Below are 26,776 nucleotides of genomic sequence, written 5' to 3' on the forward strand. Positions count from 1 at the left end.
CCTATTTGTAAATGAAGGATGAAAAATGTCCATTGAAAAATCGAAACGAATTTGTCCATTATGCAATATAGAAATAGAAAATGAATTCATTTTGTGTTTATCCATTTTACAGTAATCTTCAAAAGAAATATATCAAAGATTATTTAGTATCAATGTCACCGATCAACGTTCTTTTGTATTTATTCTGACGACAAAGAATTGATATATAATATCTTTATTTATACGTTATACACGCCTCAACCAAAAGGAATGAACTAATTAAACAACATGTATGCCCCTATGTGTAACATTTATGATAATATTGGACTCTCTCTTGTGTATGGGCCGGAAAACTTTTGTACAATAAATTTCTTATGACTTTGACTAAGATAGCTCGGCGTGGCCAAAAAGGATGGTACACCTGGATTTTCCCACTCCTCATGGTACCACCAATAAGACTTCCTGAATGTAGGGCTCTATTGCACAAAGCAAGATCAGACGTATTCCATGGCAACCTCCATTGCCTCCACCTACACGCTTGGTAGTTATCACGTCCAAGAAACAGGCATCGATATTCTCTGCCTCTGCAGCAGTGGCACGATCATCGAGGCCATCCTCATCTGCCATGTATGACACAAGATGGAAAATGTTCTGGCAGTGGAGAATAGCAGGGTCACTGGAATACGTGGAGATAGCCTTTCCAATGGCTGCCTAAAATATTACCTATTACTGCATGGGATATATTTTCACATTCACACCCTGTACGGAAATAACTAGTTAGTTATTTTACTGCACTGTTTTGAATATACGACAGCACACATTTAGGTGGGCAGTTTTCACTTTACAGCTCCGCTTATTACATCCTCCTTTAAAACACCAGGTTAGTCTTGAATTCAGCTTCTGGGAAAAGTAATAAAGTTGCTTTACCCCAGCGTGTAGTCTAATAAAGTACAGTAAATTACGTTTATAACGAACGCGCTTATCACAAACTGACGGATATAACGTACTGTTTTTGTTGTCTCATTCAGCTAAATAGAATCCCGTTCATCCCTCTATGTTACTACAGTAAACTACGGTTATAACGAACACAAAGGGTCACTTTGTTCGTTATGACCGTATTTCGTTATAAGCATGTATACAGCATATACACAGCACCGTCAGTATGTAACTTCATACCGAAGGTTCTCTCAACTAAGGCCTAAGTTCGAAATCCCGTCCGCTTTCGGAGCAGAACCCCCAAACCGTTGAATATTTCTTTTTGAAACTTGCTTTACAGATCAGTTGAATGGAGAAACGGTGCTTTTTGATAATTTTGGATATTTTTTATTTTATACGTTTTAGGTTTTCATGACGACAATTAAGAATTAAGTGTGTGTGTGTGTGTGTGTGTGTGTGTGTGTGTGTCAAAAGTGAGGTAGAAATGGTCAAAACTCCAATTCCAAATCGCATATATATAGAAATATATGTATATATATATATGAAAAGTTAGGTAGAAATAGTCAAAACTCCAATTCCAAATCTCATATATATGTGTGTGTGTGTGTGTGTGTGTGTGCGTACGTGCGTGCGTGCGTGCGTGCGTGCGTGCGTGCGTGTGTGTGTGTGTGTGTGTCAAAAGTTAGGTAGAAATAGTCAAAACTCCAATTCCAAATCTCATATATATATGTGTGTGTGTGTGTGTGTGTGTGTGTGTGTGTGTGTGTGTGTGTGTGTGTGTGTGTGTGTGTGTGTGTCAAAAGTGAGGTAGAAATAGTCAAAACTCCAATTCCAAATCTCATATATATATGTGTGTGTGTGTGTGTGTGTGTGTGTGTGTGTGTGTGTGTGTGTGTGTGTGTGTGTGTGTCAAAAGTTAGGTAGAAATAGTCAAAACTCCAATTCCAAATCTCATGTGTGTGTGTGTGTGTGTGTGTGTGTGTGTGTGTGTGTGTGTGTGTGTGTGTGTGTGTGTGTGTGTGTGTGTGTGTGTGTGTGTGTGTGTGTGTGTGTGTGTGTGTGTGTGTGTGTGTGTGTGTGTAAAAAGTGAGGTACAAATTCCAAATCGCACGAGATCGGGATGGATATGTCGTCTCCTGATGATGCTTGTATTTTGTTATATTTTTGATGATGCTTGTATCTGTGTTTGGATAGGTCAGGTGAGCTTAAGGAAAGGTAACATTTCGTGCTTTTCAATTTGCCGTGGAAAAGAAAACATGTCTAACGATTCATCAAGTTTATTAAGTTCAACAACATACAAGTAATATACTTAGTGTGCACGAACAAGCAACGTTTCTTCGTCCGGTATGTGACGATGTAATGACAATAGAGACACCGACATCAGTATCAGAACACGGTATTACATCAACAGTGCATCTTCCAGACATTCAACACACAGGAAACAAACAATAACGTCGGATAAGAGTTTTTCATGTTGTGTTCGCCTGGTGCCCCTGTACAGAACAACCTTAGTGCCACGACTGTCGTCAGTCCATGTTAAGGACTGGGAGTTGCGATCACCGTTACGCTGAGATCACTTTGAACAACGGCACCTGATCTGCGAAATGAACACCCTTACGTTTGATTAAAGTGCCACCCACATACATCGAACACCACGTTCAAAACATTAAAACGATCAATTGAAAGCTGTTGTATAGTAGAGATTTGAAAATCACTTGGGCTTGGAAGTCCCACAGAGTAAGTATAAAACATGGTCGCTCTTTCGTCATTTGATTAACAGTCTGCCAACAAGATGTCAAGCTCGCATTTGTGAACATCGTAGAGATACTCTGTATTGGAGAGTCGAGATTAATGAAAGAAATTATAAGAGTAACATGCTTCGGACGCTCATTGTCTCAAGGTGTAGTTATAAACAATGTGCGATTAAGCTTGTAGTTCAAGAGGGGGTCCTTGGACACTGGATTCGTAATGCGAGGGAGAACTAGTAGAGAAGATGCATATGATTCATGTTACATGTACACGGTCTGTGTCATCAGGTTATGTGTACACGATCTGTGTCATCGTGTTATGTGTACACGGTCTGTGTCATCGTGTTATGTGTACACGGTCTGTGTCATCAGGTTATGTGTACATGGTCTGTGTCGTCGTGTTACATGTACACGGTCTGTGTCATCAGGTTATGTGTACACGGTCTGTGTCATCATGTTATGTGTACACGGACTGTGTCATCAGGTTATGTGTACACGGACTGTGTCATCAGGTTATGTGTACACGGACTGTGTCATCAGGTTATGTGTACACGGACTGTGTCATCAGGTTATGTGTACATGGTCTGTGTCATCATGTTACTTGTACACGGTCTGTGTCATCAGGTTACATGTACATGGTCTGTGTCATCATGTTATGTGTACACGGTCTGTGTCATCATGTTACTTGTACACGGTCTGTGTCATCATGTTACTTGTACACGGTCTGTGTCATCAGGTTACATGTACATGGTCTGTGTTGTCATGTTATGTGTACATGGTCTGTGTCATCATGTTATGTGTACACGGTCTGTGTTGTCGTGTTACATGTACACGGTCTGTGTCATCAGGTTATGTGTACACGGTCTGTGTTGTCGTGTTACATGTACACGGTCTGTGTCATCATGTTATGTGTACACGGTCTGTTTTATCATGTTACATGTACACGGTCTGTGTCATCAGGTTATGTGTACACGGTCTGTGTCGTCAGGTTATGTGTACACGGTCTGTGTCATCATGTTATGTGTACACGGTCTGTGTCATCAGGTTATGTGTACACGGTCTGTGTCATCATGTTATGTGTACATGGTCAGTGTCATCATGTTATGTGTATACGGTCTGTGTCATCAGGTTATGTGTACATGGTCTGTGTCGTCGTGTTATGTGTACACGGTCTCTGTCGTCGTGTTACATGTACATGGTCAGTGTCATCATGTTATGTGTACACGGACTGTGTCATCGTGTTACATCTACACGGATAATGTCATCGTGTTACATCTACACGTCTATGTCATCTTGTTACATGTACACGTCTGTGTCATCCATGTTACATCTTGTAGTTTTAAATATTGAATACTGCTGAGTGCGGCGTTAAACAACAAACCAAACCAAACCCAAAACCCCATCCCCGCCTTCATAGACGGACGCTCAAATGGTCGGCCTTCTCTATATAAATCCTGTGCATATCTTTGTCACAGGTGTTAAGTGTGTGACATCTGGTTGCAGATCGCGTCATTTACCTGACACATCTATATGATGATTATTGGCTACCGTTTTTGAATATCAGTACATTCTTTACAATCATCAAGTGAGTCACGTTAAGAGTTTAGAAGAACTAGCTGTACTGAGTTGAAGTTGAATTATTATGATATCATTTAAAACATCTGCATATGCTACTCATACAAACAGAGGCAAGTATGTTTTACATTAAAGGAATGGGTACACAACGGCGATGGAAACATATATTAAATCATATCACAGATATTCAAGTGTACAACAACCAGTGTAGGATCACAGGGCCCGGCGTTCACTACATTTTCAATACTGAGATTCACTCACATATGATGTTTATAACAACGGGGAATTCCATTGCTGAAAACACCAGATAATCAATTCACTTGTTTGAAAAAGCACGCTATTTTCAAAAGAAGAGAAACCTCTGTCCACATTGTAGTCAGGTTTAATGTTTATATTCCACACACAATGTAGAATCGTCTCTCTTACTTTGTGTATTATCAAGTGCTGCTGTAGGCCCGTGAGATGAGAGGCTGCCATTGGTGCCTCTAGCTGCACAGCCGTGTGTAACGTACCAACCAGGGTGTTTACTGGTTCCAGCGTAGATCTACTCCCCCTCAGCGGGAACTGTTTGTCCCTGGTAACTCTGTGTGGGCTCTGGTTCGTCAACATGTTTGGTATATTTAGGACCTTTGGATTCATTTGATGATTTCAGACTAACACGCTCAGATTCAATGCCGTCGCTCTTCAGGTAAAAATGAAAGCCTATATTGAGTTCTGGGATGTCGTAAATAACCGCAACTAGCAGCATCATCATTATAAGTCCAAGGAGGAGGTACCCTGAAACAGCAACACGTGCAGTGTAACATTGACAGTGTGTGTCAATTTCCAGTGGCTTCAGTAACATCAAACTACGGTTATAACGAACTCAAAGGGCCACTAATTTTAGTTCGTCATAACCGTAGTTCGTTATTAGCATACATACAGGATAAACACAGCAAATGCCCGGGAACAAAAAACAGAACGTTATATCCGCCAGTTCGTTATAAGCGTTCTCGTTATAAACGTAGTTTACTGTATATAAGGTGTACCTACCTGTGGTGGCAACTTTGTACAGCGCCCTGTAGTGTTGTTGCCAGTTGTCGCCGGGGATGTAGTCGCCCAGACCGACGGTAGTGAGGGAGATGAAGCAGTAGTAGAAGGCGTCCAGGTAGTTCCAGTCGGGTTCAAGTGCAGTGTAAATACCAGCGGGGATGAGGAAGAAAAACGTGAAGATGAAGGAGAAGACGATGAAGAGGTGGAGGAGCTGGATGTGGAAGACCTTGTAGATGTGCCCCAGCTGCCGGAACAGGAAGTACAGGAACATCTTGGTGGGGAGCATGAGCCGCTCCACCACAGCCGTGAACAGAATGAGTGTCAGGGGAATGCCTATCACAGCGTACACGATACAGAACGCCTTGCCGGCGTCAGAGAGTGGAGTCACTCGACCGTAACCTACAATAGAATACTCATCAGTAACTTATTTGGCAATAAAATTGTATTGTAAGAATCCTTCAAGATGTCACTTGTAGAAATTCAACAGAATGGCAATATATATGTTCAGCTGGCATGAACTGCAAGACAGTTGAAATACCAGTAATCTCCTGGAAACAGCAGATATACTCAGCCAGTAACTGTAGGGTCATCATCGGCACACAGTTGAGATACTCAACCAGCAATTATGAGATCAACATCTAAACACAGTTGAGATACTCAACCAGTAATTATAGGGTAATTACCGTATTTAATATTTTGGCAAGGTGACAATCCCAATTTGCACCCCTTCCGATTGATTAATGTACCCAAGACTGTATAATACGCACTCGCATTTTATATGCACCCATAAATATATATTATGGGCAATTAAATTATGGAAAAATACATCTGTCGTATATAAACATTTCAGGATGTCAGCATAAACCACGAAATGTACGATCTTTCACCAAAATAATTTTCTAATGAGAGCCCCAATTTCTAATTTTGAGAGCGCCCTGGGCGTTTATTACGTCGAATACGGTATATCATATTTTTCTCAACTCTGAGGTAATAACAATTAGCAACACGTCGCTTGTCTGAGTAAAGCACAATCCTTTTAGCACATTGTCTCCAAAGCACTTGAGAGGAGTCAAGTCTTACCTATGGTCGTGAGCACAGTCCCAGCAAAGAACATTGATTGGCCGAAACTCCAGTTGGGTTCAGACATGGACACATTGCGAGCTGCCGAGACTCCCCTGTTAGCAGCCTCAACGACCTCAACAATGAAGGCCTCTAGAGCTTGCTCTGAAACAACAATACAGACAAGTGCTGAAGAACCTTGACGTCACTGTCGCCGTCAACAAAGGCGGGTGATGTTTGTGCGGGGGATGGTGCCACCACCACAACCACCTTTTGACATTTTTTTTACATTTTAAGTTATCAAGTTACTCGCTGAAGCGGGAGATATTGTTGTTCAAAGGGATAAAGCGACGTATGTGGTGAAACAGTTCAGAGTATGTCAAGTGTTTTCGTTTAGGACGTAAAACGAGTGCTAGGTATATATATATTCAACTACATGGGAAATGGCAATATGTACCTGGCATTCATACTCGATTCTAAGTTAGACGATCTTTTTGGCGTCTGCATCACTGTGTTGCGAATATTCATCGCCTTTATTACGATAAGTTCAGCAGGATGTAGACTCGATCATGTCTGTTGTTTGTAGGGAACCTATTTAATGTTGTGTTATCTTATTTTGTATGACCTTTGTTCAAAGCTCAATGTATGCAGTCAAACCATACATTTCAATCACGTGTACAACTAAGTTCAATATCGATGACATGCATGAACCAAGTCAGCGAGCCTGACCACCCGATCCCGTTACGACAAGCATAGTCGCCTTTTATGGAAAGCATGGGTTGCTGAAGACCTATTCTACCCCGGATCTTCACGGGCCAGAGAGACAGATGAGAACTACTTGCTGGAAAGTCATTGTCAGAAGCATCTAATATCCCTGATGCTAAAGATGAGGTACAACGTCGCGTTCAGTATGGTTGCTAGATATATGGCGACGTGCTCAAAGGTCATATCAGGGTGCTATGGTGAGACAAGTGGTGTTGGAGGTGTGGTAGGCTTGCTTAGGGTTAGGTGAATGATGTTTAGGGTGAGGTAAGTGGTGTGTATGGGAAGGTAGGTGGTGCTGGGTGTGAGGTAAGTGGTGTGTATGGGAAGGTGGGTGGTGCTGGGGTTGAGGTAAGTGGTGTGTATGGGAAGGTAGGTGGTGCTGGGGTTGAGGTAAGTGTTGTGTATGGGAAGGTAGGTGGTGCTGGGGGTGAGGTAAGTGGTGTGTATGGGAAGGTAGGTGGTGCTGGGGGTGAGGTAAGTGGTGTGTATGGGAAGGTAGGTGGTGCTGGGGGTGAGGTAAGTGGTGTGTATGGGAAGGTAGGTGGTGCTGGGGTTGAGGTAAGTGGTGTGTATTGGAAGGTAGGTGGTGGTGGGGCTGAGGTAAGTGGTGTTTTTGATGAGGTAGGTGGTGCTGGGGGTGAGGTAAGTGTTGTGTATTGGAAGGTAGGTGGTGCTGGGGGTGAGGTAAGTGGTGTTTTTGATGAGGTAGGTGGTGCTGGGGGTGAGGTAAGTGGTGTGTATGGGAAGGTAGGTGGTGCTGGGGGTGAGGTAAGTGGTGAGTATGGGAAGGTAGGTGGTGCTGGGGTTGAGGTAAGTGGTGTGTATGGGAAGGTAGGTGGTGCTGGGGGTGAGGTAAGTGGTGTGTATGGGAAGGTAGGTGGTGCTGGGGGTGAGGTAAGTGGTGTGTATGGGAAGGTAGGTGGTGCTTGGGGTGAGGTAAGTGGTGTGTATGGGAAGGTAGGTGGTGCTGGGGTTGAGGTAAGTGGTGTGTATGGGAAGGTAGGTGGTGCTAGGGGTGAGGTAAGTGTTGTGTATGGGAAGGTAGGTGGTGCTTGGGTTTGACGTAAGTGGTGTGTATGGGAAGGTAGGTGGTGTTGGGTGTGTAGTAGGTTATGCTTGGTGAGAGGTAGTTGGTATTGGGTGTCGGGTAAGTGGTGTTGGGTGTGGGGGTGGTAGGTGATGCTGGGTTAGGGATAGGTGGGTTGGGTGGGAAGTAGGTGGTGTTGGGCGTGTGGGGGGCCGGTGCTTGGTGTGTAGTAGGTGACGCTGGGTGGGGGATAGGTGGTGTTTGGTGTGATGTATTTGTTGCTGGGGGTGAGGTTGGTTCCGTTCGAGGGAAGAAGGTGATACCGTTATGGATACCGAAAAGGACATTAAACTACATAAACTACAGAAAAATATGTCGAGCTCACTTCCTATTTATCATGTTTTTTCTAAAACAATTTTCAACAAATCGCGAAAAAAACACCGTCAGTTGACTCACGGTCATTCAACTCAGTTGTGACCTTTCAAGCCAGAAATCAGTTGCCCTTTGGTTACATGAACGTCAGCTAATACTAGTTGTCTAACAGAGTAAATTGTCAATTAACACATTTTGTTATAATTGCGTATACATATGATTTGTTTGTTTGTTGACGCCGCGCTCAGCAGTATTCCAGCTATATGACGGCGGTCTGTAAATAATTGAATCTCGACCAGACAATCCAGTGATTGATATCATAAGCATCGATGCACGTTATTATAATACGATGACATGTATCAACCAAGTCAGCGAGCCTGACCACCCAATCCCGTTAGTCGCCTCTTACGACAAGTATGGGTTGCTGAAGACCTATTCTAACCCGGATCTTCAAGGGGCGTATAAGTATGGTGACGAGTTGCATTCAAAATGTCTTCCATAGTCTCCAACCTGAACAAAATCGGTGGCAGAAGTCACACGGGATACAAAAACCGACACTATTATGGCTATTGGACTGTTTCCTTCTCTACCGCATGCACCTTTCGTAAGGATAACATGGTGACATGCATCTAATGTGGGCGCATCGACCTATGTAAGGAAACAGTTGCACAAATACAGCTGAATTTTCAATAAGCATATGTTGTTCTATACACTACCGATTACAAAGCCAGGCCGTTACAACACAGATGTCAGCGAACGGCTACAACAAATCAATTGATTTCATCTGTGCGAGTTAATTCAGGGTCTCCTCTCACTGTAATGCTACAGTCACTAACCGTGAGTAATCAAAATATAAATTGTCAATGCAAGAGAATAACCAGCCTTAGATTTTCTGCAGAAACAGATTCCACTTGGTGTAAAGGGAAAAAAATGTGGAAATTATACGAATGAACCACTGAAAATCAGTGATGAAACCAGGTGTTCGCGAAAAGGGTAAGCATGTCCTAAGCTGAGGGTTAGCCTTCCTTCTTTCGTCTCTAGGAGAAAGCTTATAATAGCCACGGAGTCATATACACTTACCGACGAAAAACGATACATGTTGGTTAATATATAAAGATATACTCATATTCTAGATATATTAGATTAGTTCGACGAACTAACGAACATACTGGTTTTTCGCGAAAAGGGTTAACATGTCCTTCCCTCCCGGTAGCACCCGCCATTAATACAATTTGCATAAAAAACGTAGGTATTTATTGCCTGACGCAGCACAACAGTAATCCTGCCATGCGTCGTCAGCCTGTAAACAAACCAGGAAATCAAGTGATCTATGTCACAGAAAATCCTGTGACCCGAGAGTACCGTTACTGATTTTGTTGGAACCAATACAAACGGTACGTTAATTTTGAATTACGTCTGTTGTGTACAAGACCTGAGAGTTTGCTGCTTATAAGTAAAGGAAAGCGCTAAGAAATTTATTCTTTATTTAAAGTCTCGGTTGATTTGTTTGTCTTAACGACAGAAGCTGTTTCAGTTTGGACATGGTCCCACGAGGTTCATATTTGCCTTGCAACCAGTCCTGCTTGCACCCATCCACATAGTCAGTCCTGCTTGCACCCGCCCACATAGTCAGTCCTGCTTGCACCCACCCACATAGTCAGTCCTGCTTGCACCCACCCACATAGTCAGTCCTGCTTGCACCCACCAACATAGTCAGTCCTGCTTGCACCCACCCACATAGTCAGTCCTGCTTGCACCCACCAACATAGTCAGTCCTGCTTGCACCCATCCACATAGTCAGTCCTGCTTGCAACCACCCACATAGTCAGTCCTGCTTGCAACCACCAACATAGTCAGTCCTGCTTGCAACCACCCACATAGTCAGTCCTGCTTGCACCCACCCACATAGTCAGTCCTGCTTGCACCCACCAACATAGTCAGTCCTGCCTGCACACACCAACATAGTCAGTCCTGCTTGCAACCACCCACATAGTCAGTCCTGCTTGCAACCACCAACATAGTCAGTCCTGCTTGCAACCACCGACATAGTCAGTCATGCTTGCAACCAACCACATAGTCAGTCCTGCTTGCAACGAACCACATAGTCAGTCCTGCTTGCAACCAACCAACATAGTCAGTCCTGCACCCACCCACATAGTCAGTCCTTCTAGCAACCACCGACATAGTCAGTCTTGCTTGCAACCACCCACATAGTCAGTCCTGCTTGCACCTACCAACATAGTCAGTCCTGCTTGCAACCACCTACATAGTCAGTCTTGCTTGCAACCACCCACATAGTCAGTCCTGCTTGCAACCACCAACATAGTCAGTCCTGCTTGCACCCACCAACATAGTCAGTCCTGCTTGCACCCACCAACATAGTCAGTCCTGCTTGCAACCACCAACATAGTCAGTCCTGCTTGCACCTACCAACATAGTCAGTCCTGCTTGCACCCACCAACATAGTCAGTCCTGCTTGCACCCACCAACATAGTCAGTCCTGCTTGCAACCACCAACATAGTCAGTCCTGCTTGCACCCACCAACATAGTCAGTCCTGCTTGCAACCACCCACATAGTCAGTCCTGCTTGCACCCACCAACATAGTCAGTCCTGCTTGCAACCACCGACATAGTCAGTCCTGCTTGCAACCACCAACATAGTCAGTCCTGCTTGCAACCACCAACATAGTCAGTCCTGCTTGCACCCAGCAACATAGTCAGTCCTGCTTGCAACCACCTACATAGTCAGTCCTGCTTGCAACCACCCACATAGTCAGTCCTGCTTGCACCCACCAACATAGTCAGTCCTGCTTGCAACCACCATCATAGTCAGTCCTGCTTGCAACCACCCACATAGTCAGTCCTGCTTGCACCCACCAACATAGTCAGTCCTGCTTGCACCCACCAACATAGTCAGTCCTGCTTGCAACCACCAACATAGTCAGTCCTGCCTGCAGCCACCGACATAGTCAGTCCTGCTTGCAACCACCAACATAGTCAGTCCTGCTTGCAACCACCAACATAGTCAGTCCTGCTTGCAACCACCAACATAGTCAGTCCTGCCTGCAGCCACCGACATAGTCAGTCCTGCTTGCAACCACCAACATAGTCAGTCCTGCTTGCAACCACCCACATAGTTAGTCCTGCTTGAGTATTACACTCTCAATAACCAGTTGACAATTATCTGCACCCCATAGTACCTATAAAACAACGGGTTAGAGACAACACGACAAAGACCCAAAGTGTATGACAAGAACATTGCGTATGATGTTCTCGACCTGTTATTTTGGCCAATTGGTGGAAAGATATCAAATTGAACAAGGCACATATAATTTACCCTCACTGATACAGTGGACATATTCCTTGGGACAGACATTTCATTTCATGGGGCGGGATGGTCTCGGTGGCCGGGGAGTCCTTTTCAAAGTTTTTTCCACAAAAAGAAGAAATTCTATGTTTTTCTTAACAGATGTGTGTTCTGTCTCACACCGGACATAATGGGTGTTCTTAACAGATGTGTATCCTGTCTCACACCGGACATAATGGGTGTTCTTAACAGATGTGTATCCTGTCTCACACGGGACATAATGGGTTTTCTTAACAGATGTGTATCCTGTCTCACACCGGACATAATGGGTGTTCTTAACAGATATGTATTCTGTCTCACAAGGGACATAATGGGTGTTCTTAACAGATGTGTTTTCTATCTCACACCGGACATAATGGGTGTTCTTGACAGATTGTATTCTGTCTCACAAGGGACATAATGGGTGTTCTTAACAGATGTGTATTCTGTCTCACACGGGACATAATGGGTGTTCTTAACAGATATGTATTCTATCTCACACAGGACATAATGGGTGTTCTTCACAGATTGTATTCTATCTCACACGGGACATAATGGGTGTTCTTGACAGATGTGTATTCTGTCTCACACCGGACATAATGGTGTTCTTAACAGATGTGTATCCTATCTCTCACGGGACATAATGGGTGTTCTTAACAGATGTGTATTCTGTCTCACACGGGACATAATGGGTGTTCTTGACAGATGTGTATTCTGTCCCACACGGGACATAATGGGTGTTCTTAACAGATGTGTGTTCTGTCTCACACCGGACATAATGGGTGTTCTTAACAGATGTGTATCCTGTCTCACACGGGACATAATGGGTTTTCTTAACAGATGTGTATCCTGTCTCACACCGGACATAATGGGTGTTCTTAACAGATATGTATTCTGTCTCACAAGGGACATAAAGGGTGTTCTTTACAGATGTGTATTCTGTCTCACACAGGACATAATGGGTGTTCTTAACAGATGTTTATTCTGTCTCACACCGGACATAATGGGTGTTCTTAACAGATGTGTATCCTGTCTCACACCGGGCAAAATGGTGTTCTTAACAGATGTGTATTCTATCTCACACAGGACATAATGGGTGTTCTTGACAGATTGTATTCTGTCCCACACCGGACATAATGGGTGTTCTTAACAGATATGTATTCTGTCCCACACCGGACATAATGGGTGTTCTTAACAGATATGTATTCTGTCTCACACCGTACATAATGGGTGTTCTTAACAGATGTGTATCCTGTCTCACACCGGGCAAAATGGTGTTCTTAACAGATGTGTATTCTGTCTCACACAGGACATAATGGGTGTTCTTAACAGATATGTATTCTGTCTCACACCGGACATAATGGGTGTTCTTAACAGATGTGTATCCTGTCTCACACCGGACATAATGGGTGTTCTTAACAGATGTGTATCCTGTCTCACACCGGACATAATGGGTGTTCTTAACAGATTGTATTCTGTCTTACACAGGACAAAATGGGTGTTCTTCTCAGTGAGAACATACGTTGCCAAAAAGATATTATCAGATATACATCACATGATGAACATGTGTCATATTGGATAACACGACCGTATTGATATTCAAAACAAATTATGAATTGGGAATATTATGAATGTCTACAAGCATCTCATGAAAGTATAATGTCATTATTTTGTAATGTGATGTAAACGTACACATGCGTTATGCAGTATGCTGGTACCAGTCGCCATGGTAATTATCACTATGGCAGTTTTCAATATAAGGAAAGAGTGTCCGTCATGAAATATTAGAATGTTTTTTGCATCACTGACTGTACGTAATGTTCATTATATTGCATATGAAATTACATTCATTCAATCAAACAGCTTGAATTCCGAAGCAAAAACCTATTTTTATTAATTCAGGAACTAAACACCCATATATACAGTGAGGTTTCAAGTCTGTCTCCATCTGATATAGGTTTCAGTGTTCTGCTGGGTATTCCTAACATGTCGGTCGGGTTACAGTACTGTTACGGTTTTGTTACCATCTACAGTACAGTACAGTACAATATTCCCATCTGCCTTATAGGCTATGAATGTTGCAGCAATATTCCCATCTGCCTTATAGTCTATGAATGTTGCAAAAATATTCCAATCTGCTATATAGTCTATGAATGTTGCAACAATATTCCCATCTGCCTTATAGTCTATGAATGTTGCAGCAATATCCCCATCTGCCTTATAATCTATGAATGTTTCAGCAATATTCCCATCTGCCTTATAGTCTATGAATGTTTCAACAATATTCTCATCTGCCTTATAATCTATGAATGTTGCAACAATATTCCCATCTGCCTTATAGTCTATGAATGTTTCAGCAATATTCCCATCTGCCTTTTAGTCTATGAATGTTGCAACAATATTCCCATCTGCATTATCGTCTATGAATGTTTCAGCAAAATTCCCATCTGCCTAATAGTCTATGAATATTTCAGCAATATTCCCATCTGCCTTATAGGCTATGAATGTTGCAACAATATTCTCATCTGCCTTATAGTCTATGAATGTTTCAGCAATATTCCCATCTGCCTGATAATCTATAAATGTTTCAGAAATATTCCCATCTGCTATAAGGTATATGAACGTATCAGTGTACGTATCTGCCATATAGTCCATGTGTGCTGCGGCAATGTACCCATCTGCTATATAATCATCTGTTATATAGTCTATGAATGTTGCAACAATATTCCCATCTGCCTTATAGTCTATGAATGTTTCAGCAATATTCCCATCTGCCTTTTAGTCTATGAATGTTGCAACAATATTCCCATCTGCATTATCGTCTATGAATGTTTCAGCAAAATTCCCATCTGCCTTATAGTCTATGAATATTTCAGCAATATTCCCATCTGCCTTATAGGCTATGAATGTTGCAACAATATTCTCATCTGCCTTATAGTCTATGAATGTTTCAGCAATATTCCCATCTGCCTGATAATCTATAAATGTTTCAGAAATATTCCCATCTGCTATAAGGTATATGAACGTATCAGTGTACGTATCTGCCATATAGTCCATGTGTGCTGCGGCAATGTACCCATCTGCTATATAATCATCTGTTATATAGTCTATGAATGTTTCAGCAATATTACCATCTGCCTTATAATCTATAAATGTTTCAGAAATATTCCCATCTGCTGTATAGTCTATGAATGTTGCAGCAATATTCCCATCTGCCTTATAATCTATGAATGTTGCAGCAATATTCCCATCTGCCTTATAGTCCATGAATGTTTAAGCAATATTCCCATCTGCTATAAGGTATATGAACGTATCAGTGTACGTATCTGCCATATAGTTCATGTGCCCACCTGCTATATACCACTTCACTTCCACAGTTTTAAAGAGACGTCATCTTTGAATACTATAGTTGAAAGCACTTAAACTCAAGCTCAAAGATGATCCTACATGATCTGTATTTCATGTCTATGTATTGTATTCCCCACACCCCTATTGGATAAGTACTATCCAAGAGAAACCATCGAGTCAGTGAAATACATTTCCTCATTCGCAATCGCATAAACCTTGTTGTACATTAGCCTTGACGTGAATGTCCTCCTATATCCTCCCGCTCCTTTGATGACGGAGTGTAAAGATGCGTTAATAACGCACTGCTGATACGTGTGGATTGTAAGTGTTAATTATATGTCTCCTGGTATTGTTTATGAATCTGTGTTGGTTCCGACCGACTAGACTTGCACATCTGTCTCCTGTACTTCCCTAGCTGTGCACAACGCTAATACACTACACTAGGTCAAACAAGTTCCGTAGCGTCATCATATAAGCATCAACATGTTTTCTACTCGTACATCGAAATATGATCCGTGGTTGTCTGCATGGATGGGATCACCTTCATGTATGGATTAACTGCGCTTTGTGAAGCATGGTTGATTCAGATTGAACTTAAATAAAGGATCTAGTGATGAGTAAAATTGATTTATTCATCAGCAGTCATTAAAACGGTATAACGCGTTAGAGAAAGAGATTGATATTACCATTGAGGAACAGTTATTCATTATTTCGCTGGTTATATTTCACAGCAAAGGATTCAAATATAACTTCATCATTTCAGATACATTCATGTCACGTTTTAAGTCGATGCAACAGTAAAGATTATCTACAGGCGGTAAATGATTCGGATAATTCACATCCTTATCCTGACTAAATGCTCAACAAAGGCATTATCTCAGTTGGAAACGAGAGCACATTATCACAGTTGTGTGACAAAAACAAAATCACGCATTTATACTGATAATCGTAAACAAACCCCAAAGCAGTTTCTCCCGAAAGCTCCTCGTTGCAACTAACCAATGCGTTATCTGCTGTTGCTTCGACCTGACAATTGACCACGAAGCTACAGGATTAATTACAGTTTATATTCACAACACCTTTATGCGCGACATATGGTGAACCGCCTCTCCAGAATTGTCAGTTATGTACATATGTTGTTTAAATCCCATGCTGATACTTACCAGATAAACAGGAATTTTCCTTAAGAAACTTTTTCCTCTCAAATTTCAGGTTTTTGACTATGTCATCTTCCAGCGGACGCTCTAGCACTTGGAAGATTGCTGCCCCAAAGCAGATGTAAAGTACGAGAAACAGACAGAGTGAAATAAACTTGATAGTCGGTATGGCACAGCGGCGCTGCAAGCTGTCATCCATGTTGGAGTGCATACCATATGAAATGTCACCAGATATAATCACCAACAACTACATCATTTCGGAGAGTCTACTCAGTAGAAGGGGCGTCAGGTTGTAATCGATGCTAGGTTATTTATTATAACACCTGTTTCTCCATTAACAAGAGACTGTCATGTGACACATATTGAGGAGAGGGTGTGATCTATTGCAGTTTACCTGCCATTGTCGATGTTAATGGAACATGAATGCAAAATTTTAGCTGAGGCATACTGTTGTAATTACTCAGTCGGCCGAGTGCATCTATTATCTGACACACACCACGTAAATAACAGAGAGAAAAAGGAATTCCAAAATCAGTTGATTTTCGCGTTTACCGTCGTTTAGCAACTGTTCCATTGGAGATTCATCATGCCTTCTCACGTTCAGGTTTACTAGCTAAATGAAAGTGTCCCGCACACCCGTGTCATGCTACACAATAACACTGTCCCACACACTCGTGTCATGCTACACAATAACACTGTCCCACACACTCGTGTCATGCTATGCAATAACACTGTCCCACACACTCGTGTCATGCTATGCAATAACACTGTCCCACACACTCGTGGCATGCTACACAATAACACTGTCCCACACACATGTGTCATGCTATGGAATAACACTGTCCCACACACTCGTGTCATGCTACACAATAACACTGTCCCACACACTCGTGTCATGCTATGCAATAACACTGTACCACACACTCGTGTCATGCTACACAATAACACTGTCCCACACACTCGTGTCATGCTATACAATAACACTGTCTCACACACCCGTGTCATGCTACACAATAACACTGTCTCACACACTCGTGCCATGCTATACAATAACACTGTCTCACACACCCGTGTCATGCTACACAATAACACTGTACCAAACACTCGTGTCATAATACACAATAACACCGTCTGTCACACTCGTTTCATGCTATACAATAACAATGCCTCACACACTCGTGTCATGCTACACAATAACACCGTACCACACACTCGTGTCATAATACACAATAACACTGTCTCACACTTGTGTCATGTTATACAACAACGCGGTCTCACACACTCGTGTCATGCTACACAATAACACTGTACCACACACTCGTGTCATGCTATACAATAACGCGGTCTCACACACTCGTGTCATACTACACAATAACTCTATCTCACACATTCGTGTCATGCCATACAAAAACACTGTCTCAAACAATCGTGCCATGCTATACAATAACACTGCCCCACACACTCGTGTCATGCTATGCAATAAGACTGTTCCACACACTCGTGGCATGCTATGCAATAACACTGTACCACACACTCGTGTCAAGCTATACAATAACACTGTCTCACACACTCGTGTCATGCTACACAATAACACTGTACCACACACTCGTATCATAATACACAATAACACCGTCTCACACACTCGTGTCATGCTATACAATAACACTGTCCCACACATTCGTGACATGCTATACAGTAACACTGTCTCACACACTCGTGTCATGCTATACAATAACACTGTCTCACACGCTCGTGTCATGCTATACAATAACACTGTCTCACACACTCGTGTCATGCTATGCAATAACACTGTCCCACACACTCGTGTCATGCTATATAATAACACTGTCTCACACACCCGTGTCATGCTATGCAATAAGACTGTTCCACAAACTCGTGGCATGCTATGCAATAACACTGTACCACACACTCGTGCCATGCTATACAATAACACTGTCTCACACACTCGTGTCATGCTATGCAATAAGACTGTCCCACACACTCGTGGCATGCTATGCAATAACAATATCCCACAAACTCGTGTCATGCTATGAAATAACAATGTCCCACACACTCGTGTCATGCTATACAATAACACTGTCTCACACACTCGTGCCATGCTATACAAAAACACTGTCTCACACATTCGTATCATGCTATACAATAACACTGTCTCACACATTTGTGTATGCTACACAATAACACTGTCTCATACACTCGTGTCATACTATACAATAACAATGTCCCACACACTCGTGTCATGCTATACAATAACAATGTCCCATACACTCGTGTCATGCTACACAATAACACTGTCTCACACACTCGTGTCATGCTACACAATAACACTGTCTCATACACTCGTGTCATGCTACTCAATGGTACTGTCCCACAAACTCGAGTGAAACTGCACCACGCAGTTAAGTAGTGCTTCACAGTCGTATTGACAGGGGCTAGATGACTCCGTTGCAGGGATGTTTAGTGCACATATAGACAGATGCTAGATGCCAGACTTGCTGGGATATATAGTGCACATATTGACAGGGGATATTCAGCTGGGCAGAAGGCTGATTTACTCCACATATTGACCAGAGATAGATGCCTCGGTTGCTGGGAGATCTAGTGCATATAGTGACAGGGGATAGATATCTGGCCTGCTGGGTGATCAAGTTCACATATTGACAAGGGCTAGATGCCAGACTTGCTGGGAGATCTAGTGCATATAGTGACAGGGGCTAGATATCCGGCCTGCTAGGTGATCAAGTTCACATATTGACAAGGGCTGGATGCCAGACTTGCTGGGAGATCTAGTGCATATAGTGACAGGGGCTAGATATCCGGCCTGCTGAGTGATCAACTTCACATAATGACAAGGGCTAGATGCCAGACTTGCTGGGAGATCTAGTGCATATAGTGACAGGGGCTAGATATCCGGCCTGCTGAGTGATCAAGTTCACATATTGACAAGGGCTAGATGCCAGACTTGCTGGGAGATCTAGTGCATATAGTGACAGGGGCTAGATATCCGGCCTGCTAGGTGATCAAGTTCACATATTGACAAGGGCTGGATGCCAGACTTGCTGGGAGATCTAGTGCATATAGTGACAGGGGCTAGATATCCGGCCTGTTGGGTGATCAAGTTCACATATTGACAAGGGCTAGATGCCAGACTTGCTGGGAGATCTAGTGCATATAGTGACAGGGGCTAGATATCCGGCCTGCTGAGTGATCAAGTTCACATATTGACAAGGGCTAGATGCCAGACTTGCTGGGAGATCTAGTGCATATAGTGATAGGGGCTAGATATCTGATCTGCTGGGTGATCAAGTTCACATTATGACAAGGGCTCTCACAGACTAGACAGACAGGTCCATGCAGCCACGAGGCCACTCTCACAGACTAGACAGACAGGTCCATGCAGCCACGAGGCCACTCTCACAGACTAGACAGACAGGTCCATGCAGCCACGAGGCCACTCTCACAGACTAGACAGACAGGTCCATGCACCTACGAGGCCACTCTCACAGACTAGACAGACAGGTCCATGCAGCCACGAGGCCACTCTCACAGACTAGACAGACAGGTCCATGCACCTACGAGGCCACTCTCACAGACTAGACAGACAGGTCCATGCAGCCACGAGGCCACTCTCACAGACTAGACAGACAGGTCCATGCACCTACGAGGCCACTCTCACAGACTAGACAGACAGGTCCATGCAGCCACGAGGCCACTCTCACAGACTAGACAGACAGGTCCATGCACCTACGAGGCCACTCTCACAGACTAGACAGACAGGTCCATGCAGCCACGAGGCCACTCTCACAGAGAAGACAGACAGGTCCATGCAGCCACGAGGCCACTCTCACAGACTAGACAGACAGGTCCATGCAGCCACGAGGCCACTCTCACAGACTAGACAGACAGGTCCATGCAGCTATGAGGCCATTCTCACAGACAAGACAGACAGGTCCACGCAGCTATGAGGCCACCCTTACAGACAAGACAGAGAGTTCAATGCAGCCACGAGGCCACCCTTACAAACAAGACAGACAGGTCCATGCACCTACGAGGTCACTCACATACACAAGACAAACGTCGATTAGTCGTTCCTTTTCCCTTGTCTCTGTCTTAGCATAGACGTATCTTGATGGCTTACCTTAGATCTGTTGCCATCCCCAAATTCTTCAGTCAAATTGCAGTCTCTCAGTCAAAATATTCAGCGAAACCATACAATACTAACTAGTTATTATGCTCAGCTGGACCTTTCACGGCCAAGTAGTTCAGCAAAGAAGTAAGTCAAACGAAATTTAACATTTTATGAACGCATCTACAAGAAGATGAACAGAAGTACACATCCTGGTACCATTAACATGTATCTGAAATAGCGGATACCGGTATGTGCGAGCGTACATGTTCCTTCATTGCCTGGTATCATACATGTATATGTTACACCCAATGTGTGCAACTGCCCATTGCGTGTCATGGGCAGGCCCTTTGCCCAGCTTGCCCAATGCTTTCAATTGACAGTGACGTGTATGAGTTTTAAACTCTTATTCACAAAAGTCAAAAGGACAAAGTTATTTTATAAGGATCTATTCACCGAGTCTTAAGATCACATATTTGTTTGGATGTTATTTATTACAGTTTATTCACTTAATAACAGAGTTTACTTTATTTAAAACCAAACATGTAAAACAATACCAATTTCAATTGCTGCTTTGGACAGAACAATTACCTGCCTATTGCGTGAAATGAGCAAGCTGGTTGCCCATATTGTGAACTATTTGGATAATTACTTTTCATTCACAGCTATTGCTCATTGCATGCAATACGCAGATAATTGTTTGCCCATTGCACGCATTGGGCAAACGGCCTGCCCAATGCACGCAATGTGCAGTTGCACAGATTAGGTGTAACATATACATATGAACAATATGATTCGTGTTGTATATGTATCTGATATCAGATGGTATCGTATATAACATCATAGTGTAGGATTCAAATGTATCGCGCATTTCCTGAAAATACTTTCATTGTCAGTATGTGGCTAATATTAATAATAACAATTTGCGCGGTTCAAACATGACTGTGGCAAGGATACCCTGGAGAATACAAACGGAACACAGGCCGGGGTGGAATACAACCCCATCGGCCACGCCCGTCCCTTCCTCGCGCCACAGTTACCCTTGGCATTAACTAAATCGATTGTTCCCATGCAATAACACAAATCTCTTTGACATGAGAATAAATCGTCTTTTTTATGATAACGCCATTGTGAACTTTAGACTCGTTTCTATTGAATCATTACCAATTGGTACAACAATTGGTAAATACCCCGGGGACACAGAGAATGGATGACTGCTACAGAAAACTGTTAATCCCGGGACATCACAGCTACAGCTGATATCGGTAATTCGGTAATTACCTAACCATAAACTATATACTTCAATGAGTCGGGGACATTTAGCCGACACCTTCCACAGTTTGACGTCTGCGCCAGAAGCTGGTGAATATACTTTCCGTCTGTTATTTTACCATTGATTATGAAATGACCGAATAATGACTGCCTAATCGCTACGAATATAGTGCTGACATTTCTCCAACATAAAAAGGAGAGCCAGCTAGTTTGATAGTCTAGGAAACAGTGTTTCGCCATAGTAAGTGTTGCCACGGCCTTACAGATGCCCACAAATGTCCAATAAACAAGATAATGCAAACAGAAGCTGACACAAGTCATGCAGAGACAGGCACCGTCAGACTGAATCACCAATCACCAGTCTGCTAGACCTGGTCGAGGACTGCTGCTGGCCGTTCTCATTGACCTTCCACCAGCCCACCATATGGTAGCATCATGTGCCGCTGTTTTCAAGCGTAACCTCTTTTGGAGGTGTCTGTGTTGTGTGAGAATGATTTAATAACATGGAATCTGAAATGAGAGAGTGTTACCTGACAGGCAGTGTTGATAGGACGCACGGAATGTGTTTCTGACAGTCTGGAGATGCTTGACCAGGCTTGATTCTCGAGGGCCTTCTATTGCTGCGAATATCGCTGCTCCGATGATAAGGAACAGAACATAGAATACGCACAAGGCAATCAGTCGCACGTTACTACGTCTCAGTTCGGTGAGCATGTTGCTTACTGTATGTCGGGTCCGTTCCCTCTCAGCACCGACGTGCACAACACGAGCAGACGACGCTAGCGGGATCAGTGTAGTGTTCCTGCAAGGAAACTGGGTGCTGTATTGATCGCGAAAGACAGGCCTTGACGCAGCTACGTCCAGTGATCAGGGATTCCTTCAAGGTCAAGCTTTGGGAAATCCCACTAATGGCGTCATACAATATCTGTCAGCGTACTATTGAGTTGTGCATGTGGACTAGTGTTTGGGATGGTATCACCGTCTGGGGAGGTCGATGGTGGCAGTAGGGATTGGGCGAAGACACCGGCGGTATAGTGTTGGTCTGGTGACACTGGCAGTATAGTGTTGGTCTAGTGACACTGGCAGTATAGTGTTGGTCTGGTGACACTGGCAGTATAGTGTTGCTCTAGTGACACTGGCAGTATAGTGTTGGTCTGGTGACACTGGCAGTATAGTGTTGGTCTAGTGACACTGGCAGTATAGTGTTGGTCTGGTGACACTGGCAGTATAGTGTTGGTCTAGTGACACCGGCGGTATAGTGTTGGTCTGGTGACACTTGCAGTATAGTGTTGCTCTAGTGACACTGGCAGTATAGTGTTGGTCCAGTGACACTGGCAGTATAGTGTTGGTCTGGTGACACTGGCAGTATAGTGTTGGTCTAGTGACATCGGCGGTATAGTGTTGGTCTGGTGACACTGGTAGTATAGTGTTGGTCTAGTGACACTGGCAGTATAGTGTTGGTCTGGTGACACTGGCAGTATAGTGTTGGCCTGGTGACACTGGCAGTATAGTGTTGGTCTGGTGACACTGGCAGTATAGTGTTGGTCTGGTGACACTGGCAGTATAGTGTTGGTCTAGTGACACTGGCAGTATAGTGTTGGTCTGGTGACACTGGCAGTATAGTGTTGCTCTAGTGACACTGGCAGTATAGTGTTGGTCTGGTGACGCTGGCAGTATAGTGTTGGTCTAGTGACGCTGGCAGTATAGTGTTGGTCTGGTGACGCTGGCAGTATAGTGTTGGTCTGGTGACGCTGGCAGTATAGTGTTGGTCTGGTGACGCAGGCAGTATAGTGTTGGTCTGGTGACGCTGGCAGTATAGTGTTGGTCTAGTGACACTGGCAGTATAGTATTGGTATAGTGACACTGGCAGTATAGTGTTGGTCTAGTGACGCTGGCAGTATAGTGTTGGTCTGGTGACACTGGCAGTATAGTATTGGTATAGTGACACTGGCAGTATAGTGTTGGTCTAGTGACACTGGCAGTATAGTGTTGGTCTGGTGACACTGGCAGTATAGTGTTGGTCTGGTGACACTGGCAGTATAGTATTGGTATAATGACACTGGCAGTATAGTGTTGGTCTAGTGACACTGGCAGTATAGTGTTGGTCTGGTGACACTGGCAGTATAGTGTTGGTCTGGTGACACTGGCAGTATAGTGTTGGTCTGGTGACACTGGCAGTATAGTGTTGGTCTGGTGACACTGGCAGTAAAGTGTTGGTCTAGTGACACTGGCAGTATAGTGTTGGTCTAGTGACACTGGCAGTATGGTGTTAGTCTAGTGACACTGGCAGTATAGTGTTGGTCCAGTGACAATGGCAGTATAGTGTTGGTCAAATGACACTGGCAGTATAGTGTTGGTCCAGTGACACTGGCAGTATAGTGTTGGTCCAGTGACACTGGCAGTATAGTGTTGGTCTTGTGACACTGGCAGTATAGTATTGGTCTAGTGACACTGGCAGTATAGTATTGGTCTAGTGACACTGGCAGTATAGTGTTGGTCTGGTGACACTGGCAGTATAGTGTTGGTCTAGTGACACTGGCAGTATAGTGTGGGTCTAGTGACACTGGCAGTATAGTGTTAGTCTAGTGACACTGGCAGTATAGTGTTGGTCCAGTGACAATGGCAGTATAGTGTTAGTCTAGTGACACTGGCAGTATAGTGTTGGTCTTGTGACACTAGCAGTATAGTATTGGTCTAGTGACACTGGCAGTATAGTATTGGTCTAGTGACACTGACAGTATAGTATTAGTCTAGTGACACTGGCAGTATAGTGTTAGTCTAGTGACACTGGCAGTATAGTGTTAGTCTTGTGACACTGGCAGTATAGTATTGGTCTAGTGACACTGGCAGTATAGTGTTGGTCTAGTGACACTGGCAGTATAGTATTGGTCTAGTGACACTGGCAGTATAGTATTAGTCTAGTGACACTGGCAGTATAGTGTTGGTCTAGTGACACTGGCAGTATAGTGTTTGTCTAGTGACACTGGCAGTATAGTGTTGGTCTAGTGACACTGGCAGTATAGTGTTGGTCTAGTGACACTGGCAGTATAGTGTTAGTCTAGTGACACTGGCAGTATAGTGTTGGTCTGGTGACACTGGCAGTATAGTGTTGGTCTAGTGACACCGGCGGTATAGGGTTGGTCTGGTGACACTGGCAGTATAGTGTTGGTCTAGTGACACTGGCAGTATAGTGTTGGTCTTGTGACACTGGCAGTATAGTATTGGTCTAGTGACACTGGCAGTATAGTGTTGGTCTAGTGACACTGACAGTATAGTGTTGGTCTGGTTACAATGGCAGTATAGTGTTAGTCTGGTGACACTGGCAGTATAGTGTTGGTCTAGTGACACTGGCAGTATAGTATTGGTCTAGTGACACTGGCAGTATAGTGTTGGTCTAGTGACACTGGCAGTATAGTATTGGTCTAGTGACACTGGCAGTATAGTATTGGTCCAGTGACACTGGCAGTATAGTATTGGTCAGGTGACACTGGCAGTATAGTGTTGGTCTAATGACACTGGCTCGTTAAACATGTTATTTTATACATCGTCGGAATAGATATAAATTTTCAGAAACATCCCAACATGTATTTGTTTACGTCTTTTTAAAATCGATTTTGAAGTCGGGTATTGCATTTGTTCAGCCTCTTCCCCGTTAGGAGCATATTTCGTACTTTATACCAGTTATCGCTAGTTTCAGAAAACCTTAGACACTAATCAATGAAGGTGAGTATTCGTGTCTTTTTGCTAATTAATACTTAATATATTTTCTATTATAAGCGCTTTCCATGGAAACGTGATTAACTTGAATATGTGTAAGGGTGTTCTTGTCTGGGATTATATCTTCTAAACTATACTTTCTAGTTTACTTTACTTTACTTTATAATCACCAGTTAGTGTTGAGTACTGATTACTTCGCTATAAAATGATTTTCCACGGTATTTCCCACAAATTTTCACGGATGTGTCAGTCTGATGGCTCTTCATTAAGACAGTGGCATCGAAGATCTTTTTTTTAATTTAGTAAAAATTAATGTTTTAGCCATCAAAATCTTGTAACACCGAAATTGCTGATATCCTTAATAATGTCATTTTACCCGTTCTGAAATTGGATGTCATTTTAAAGAAAGAATAACAGTTAACAAAACTAACATGGCAAAAATAAACTAGCCGAGGGCATCTTTGACAAATACCACAGGGGTATTCCCGACATGCAAATCCTTATCTGGATTTGTTGGCGAAGTGTTCATCAAAGTTTTCCCAATCACCTAAAATGTTTAACATATTTGGATGCATTTCCTTTGCATACGCTTCCATTCCTCTGATCATGTAGGGGACCAGTGAACCGTGTTACCAGTGTCCTGTTGAATGATCCGTTTTGTTCAAGAATAGCCTCGTCGTGGTGGTTGTCAAGAAGTGCAGCGTCTAGTGTTCCAGGTGAAACCAGATTCCTGTACGTACAAGGAACGTAAGTGCTCCTGGATTCGGAGGTATGGTTTTCGACCGAAAGAAGCGATCTTTGCACTCCGATTTGAAGTTCTGGCTCGAAATGAGAATACGGATTCTGGATGTACAGTAAACTACGGTTATAACGAACTCAAAGGGACCACTGAGTTTAATTCGTTATAACCGTAGTTCGTTAAAAGCATATTTTCAACATAAAAACAGCGAATGGACGGGACCAAAAACCAGTTCGTTATATCCCTCAGTTCGTCATAAGCGTGTTCGTTATAAACGTAGTTTACTGTAAATGCATTAATCTGAGTCATGACTGGGTGATTGTAGCAGCTTGTTTAAAGCCATGGAAGCTGCAAATATCCAGGTTGGTTTTCGCCGTGGGTGGCAAGATTGGATGTATTTCGGGGAACACAGAGGAAAAACCTACCAGCTCTGTGCTGTAAATTGCTGCTTCACGATGACCGTATATCCCCCATGTAGAGTCACAATATAGAAGGACAGCTTGTACGCAGCGCTCCTACAGTTTTATGTAAACATTATAGGTCATGTCACCATTCT

The 26,776-nt window shown here is 43.3% G+C and overlaps 1 protein-coding gene across 2 annotated transcripts; it reads right to left on the reverse strand.

Moving 5' to 3' along the window:
* Positions 1-2,176: 2,176 nt before the first annotated feature.
* LOC124145708 (potassium channel subfamily K member 1-like) lies at positions 2,177-22,729 on the reverse strand. 2 transcript variants are annotated; one of them, XM_046515611.2, is made up of 4 exons: positions 22,295-22,729; positions 6,351-6,494; positions 5,271-5,669; positions 2,177-5,015 (listed from the first exon to the last, which is right to left on the reverse strand). In XM_046515611.2, the coding sequence occupies exons 1-4, from the start codon at positions 22,476-22,478 to the stop codon at positions 4,783-4,785; spliced, it is 960 nt and encodes a 319-aa protein (XP_046371567.1). In that variant the 5' UTR covers positions 22,479-22,729; the 3' UTR covers positions 2,177-4,782. The 2 variants fall into 2 exon arrangements, with proteins under 2 accessions (XP_046371567.1, XP_046371559.2); XM_046515603.2 differs by lacking the exon at positions 22,295-22,729 and adding an exon at positions 16,352-16,552.
* Positions 22,730-26,776: the final 4,047 nt, after the last annotated feature.

This window comes from Haliotis rufescens, unplaced genomic scaffold, assembly GCF_023055435.1.
Source record: "Haliotis rufescens isolate VD_foot unplaced genomic scaffold, xgHalRufe1.0.p SCAF_3, whole genome shotgun sequence".
In the NCBI taxonomy this organism is placed as follows: domain Eukaryota; kingdom Metazoa; phylum Mollusca; class Gastropoda; order Lepetellida; family Haliotidae; genus Haliotis; species Haliotis rufescens.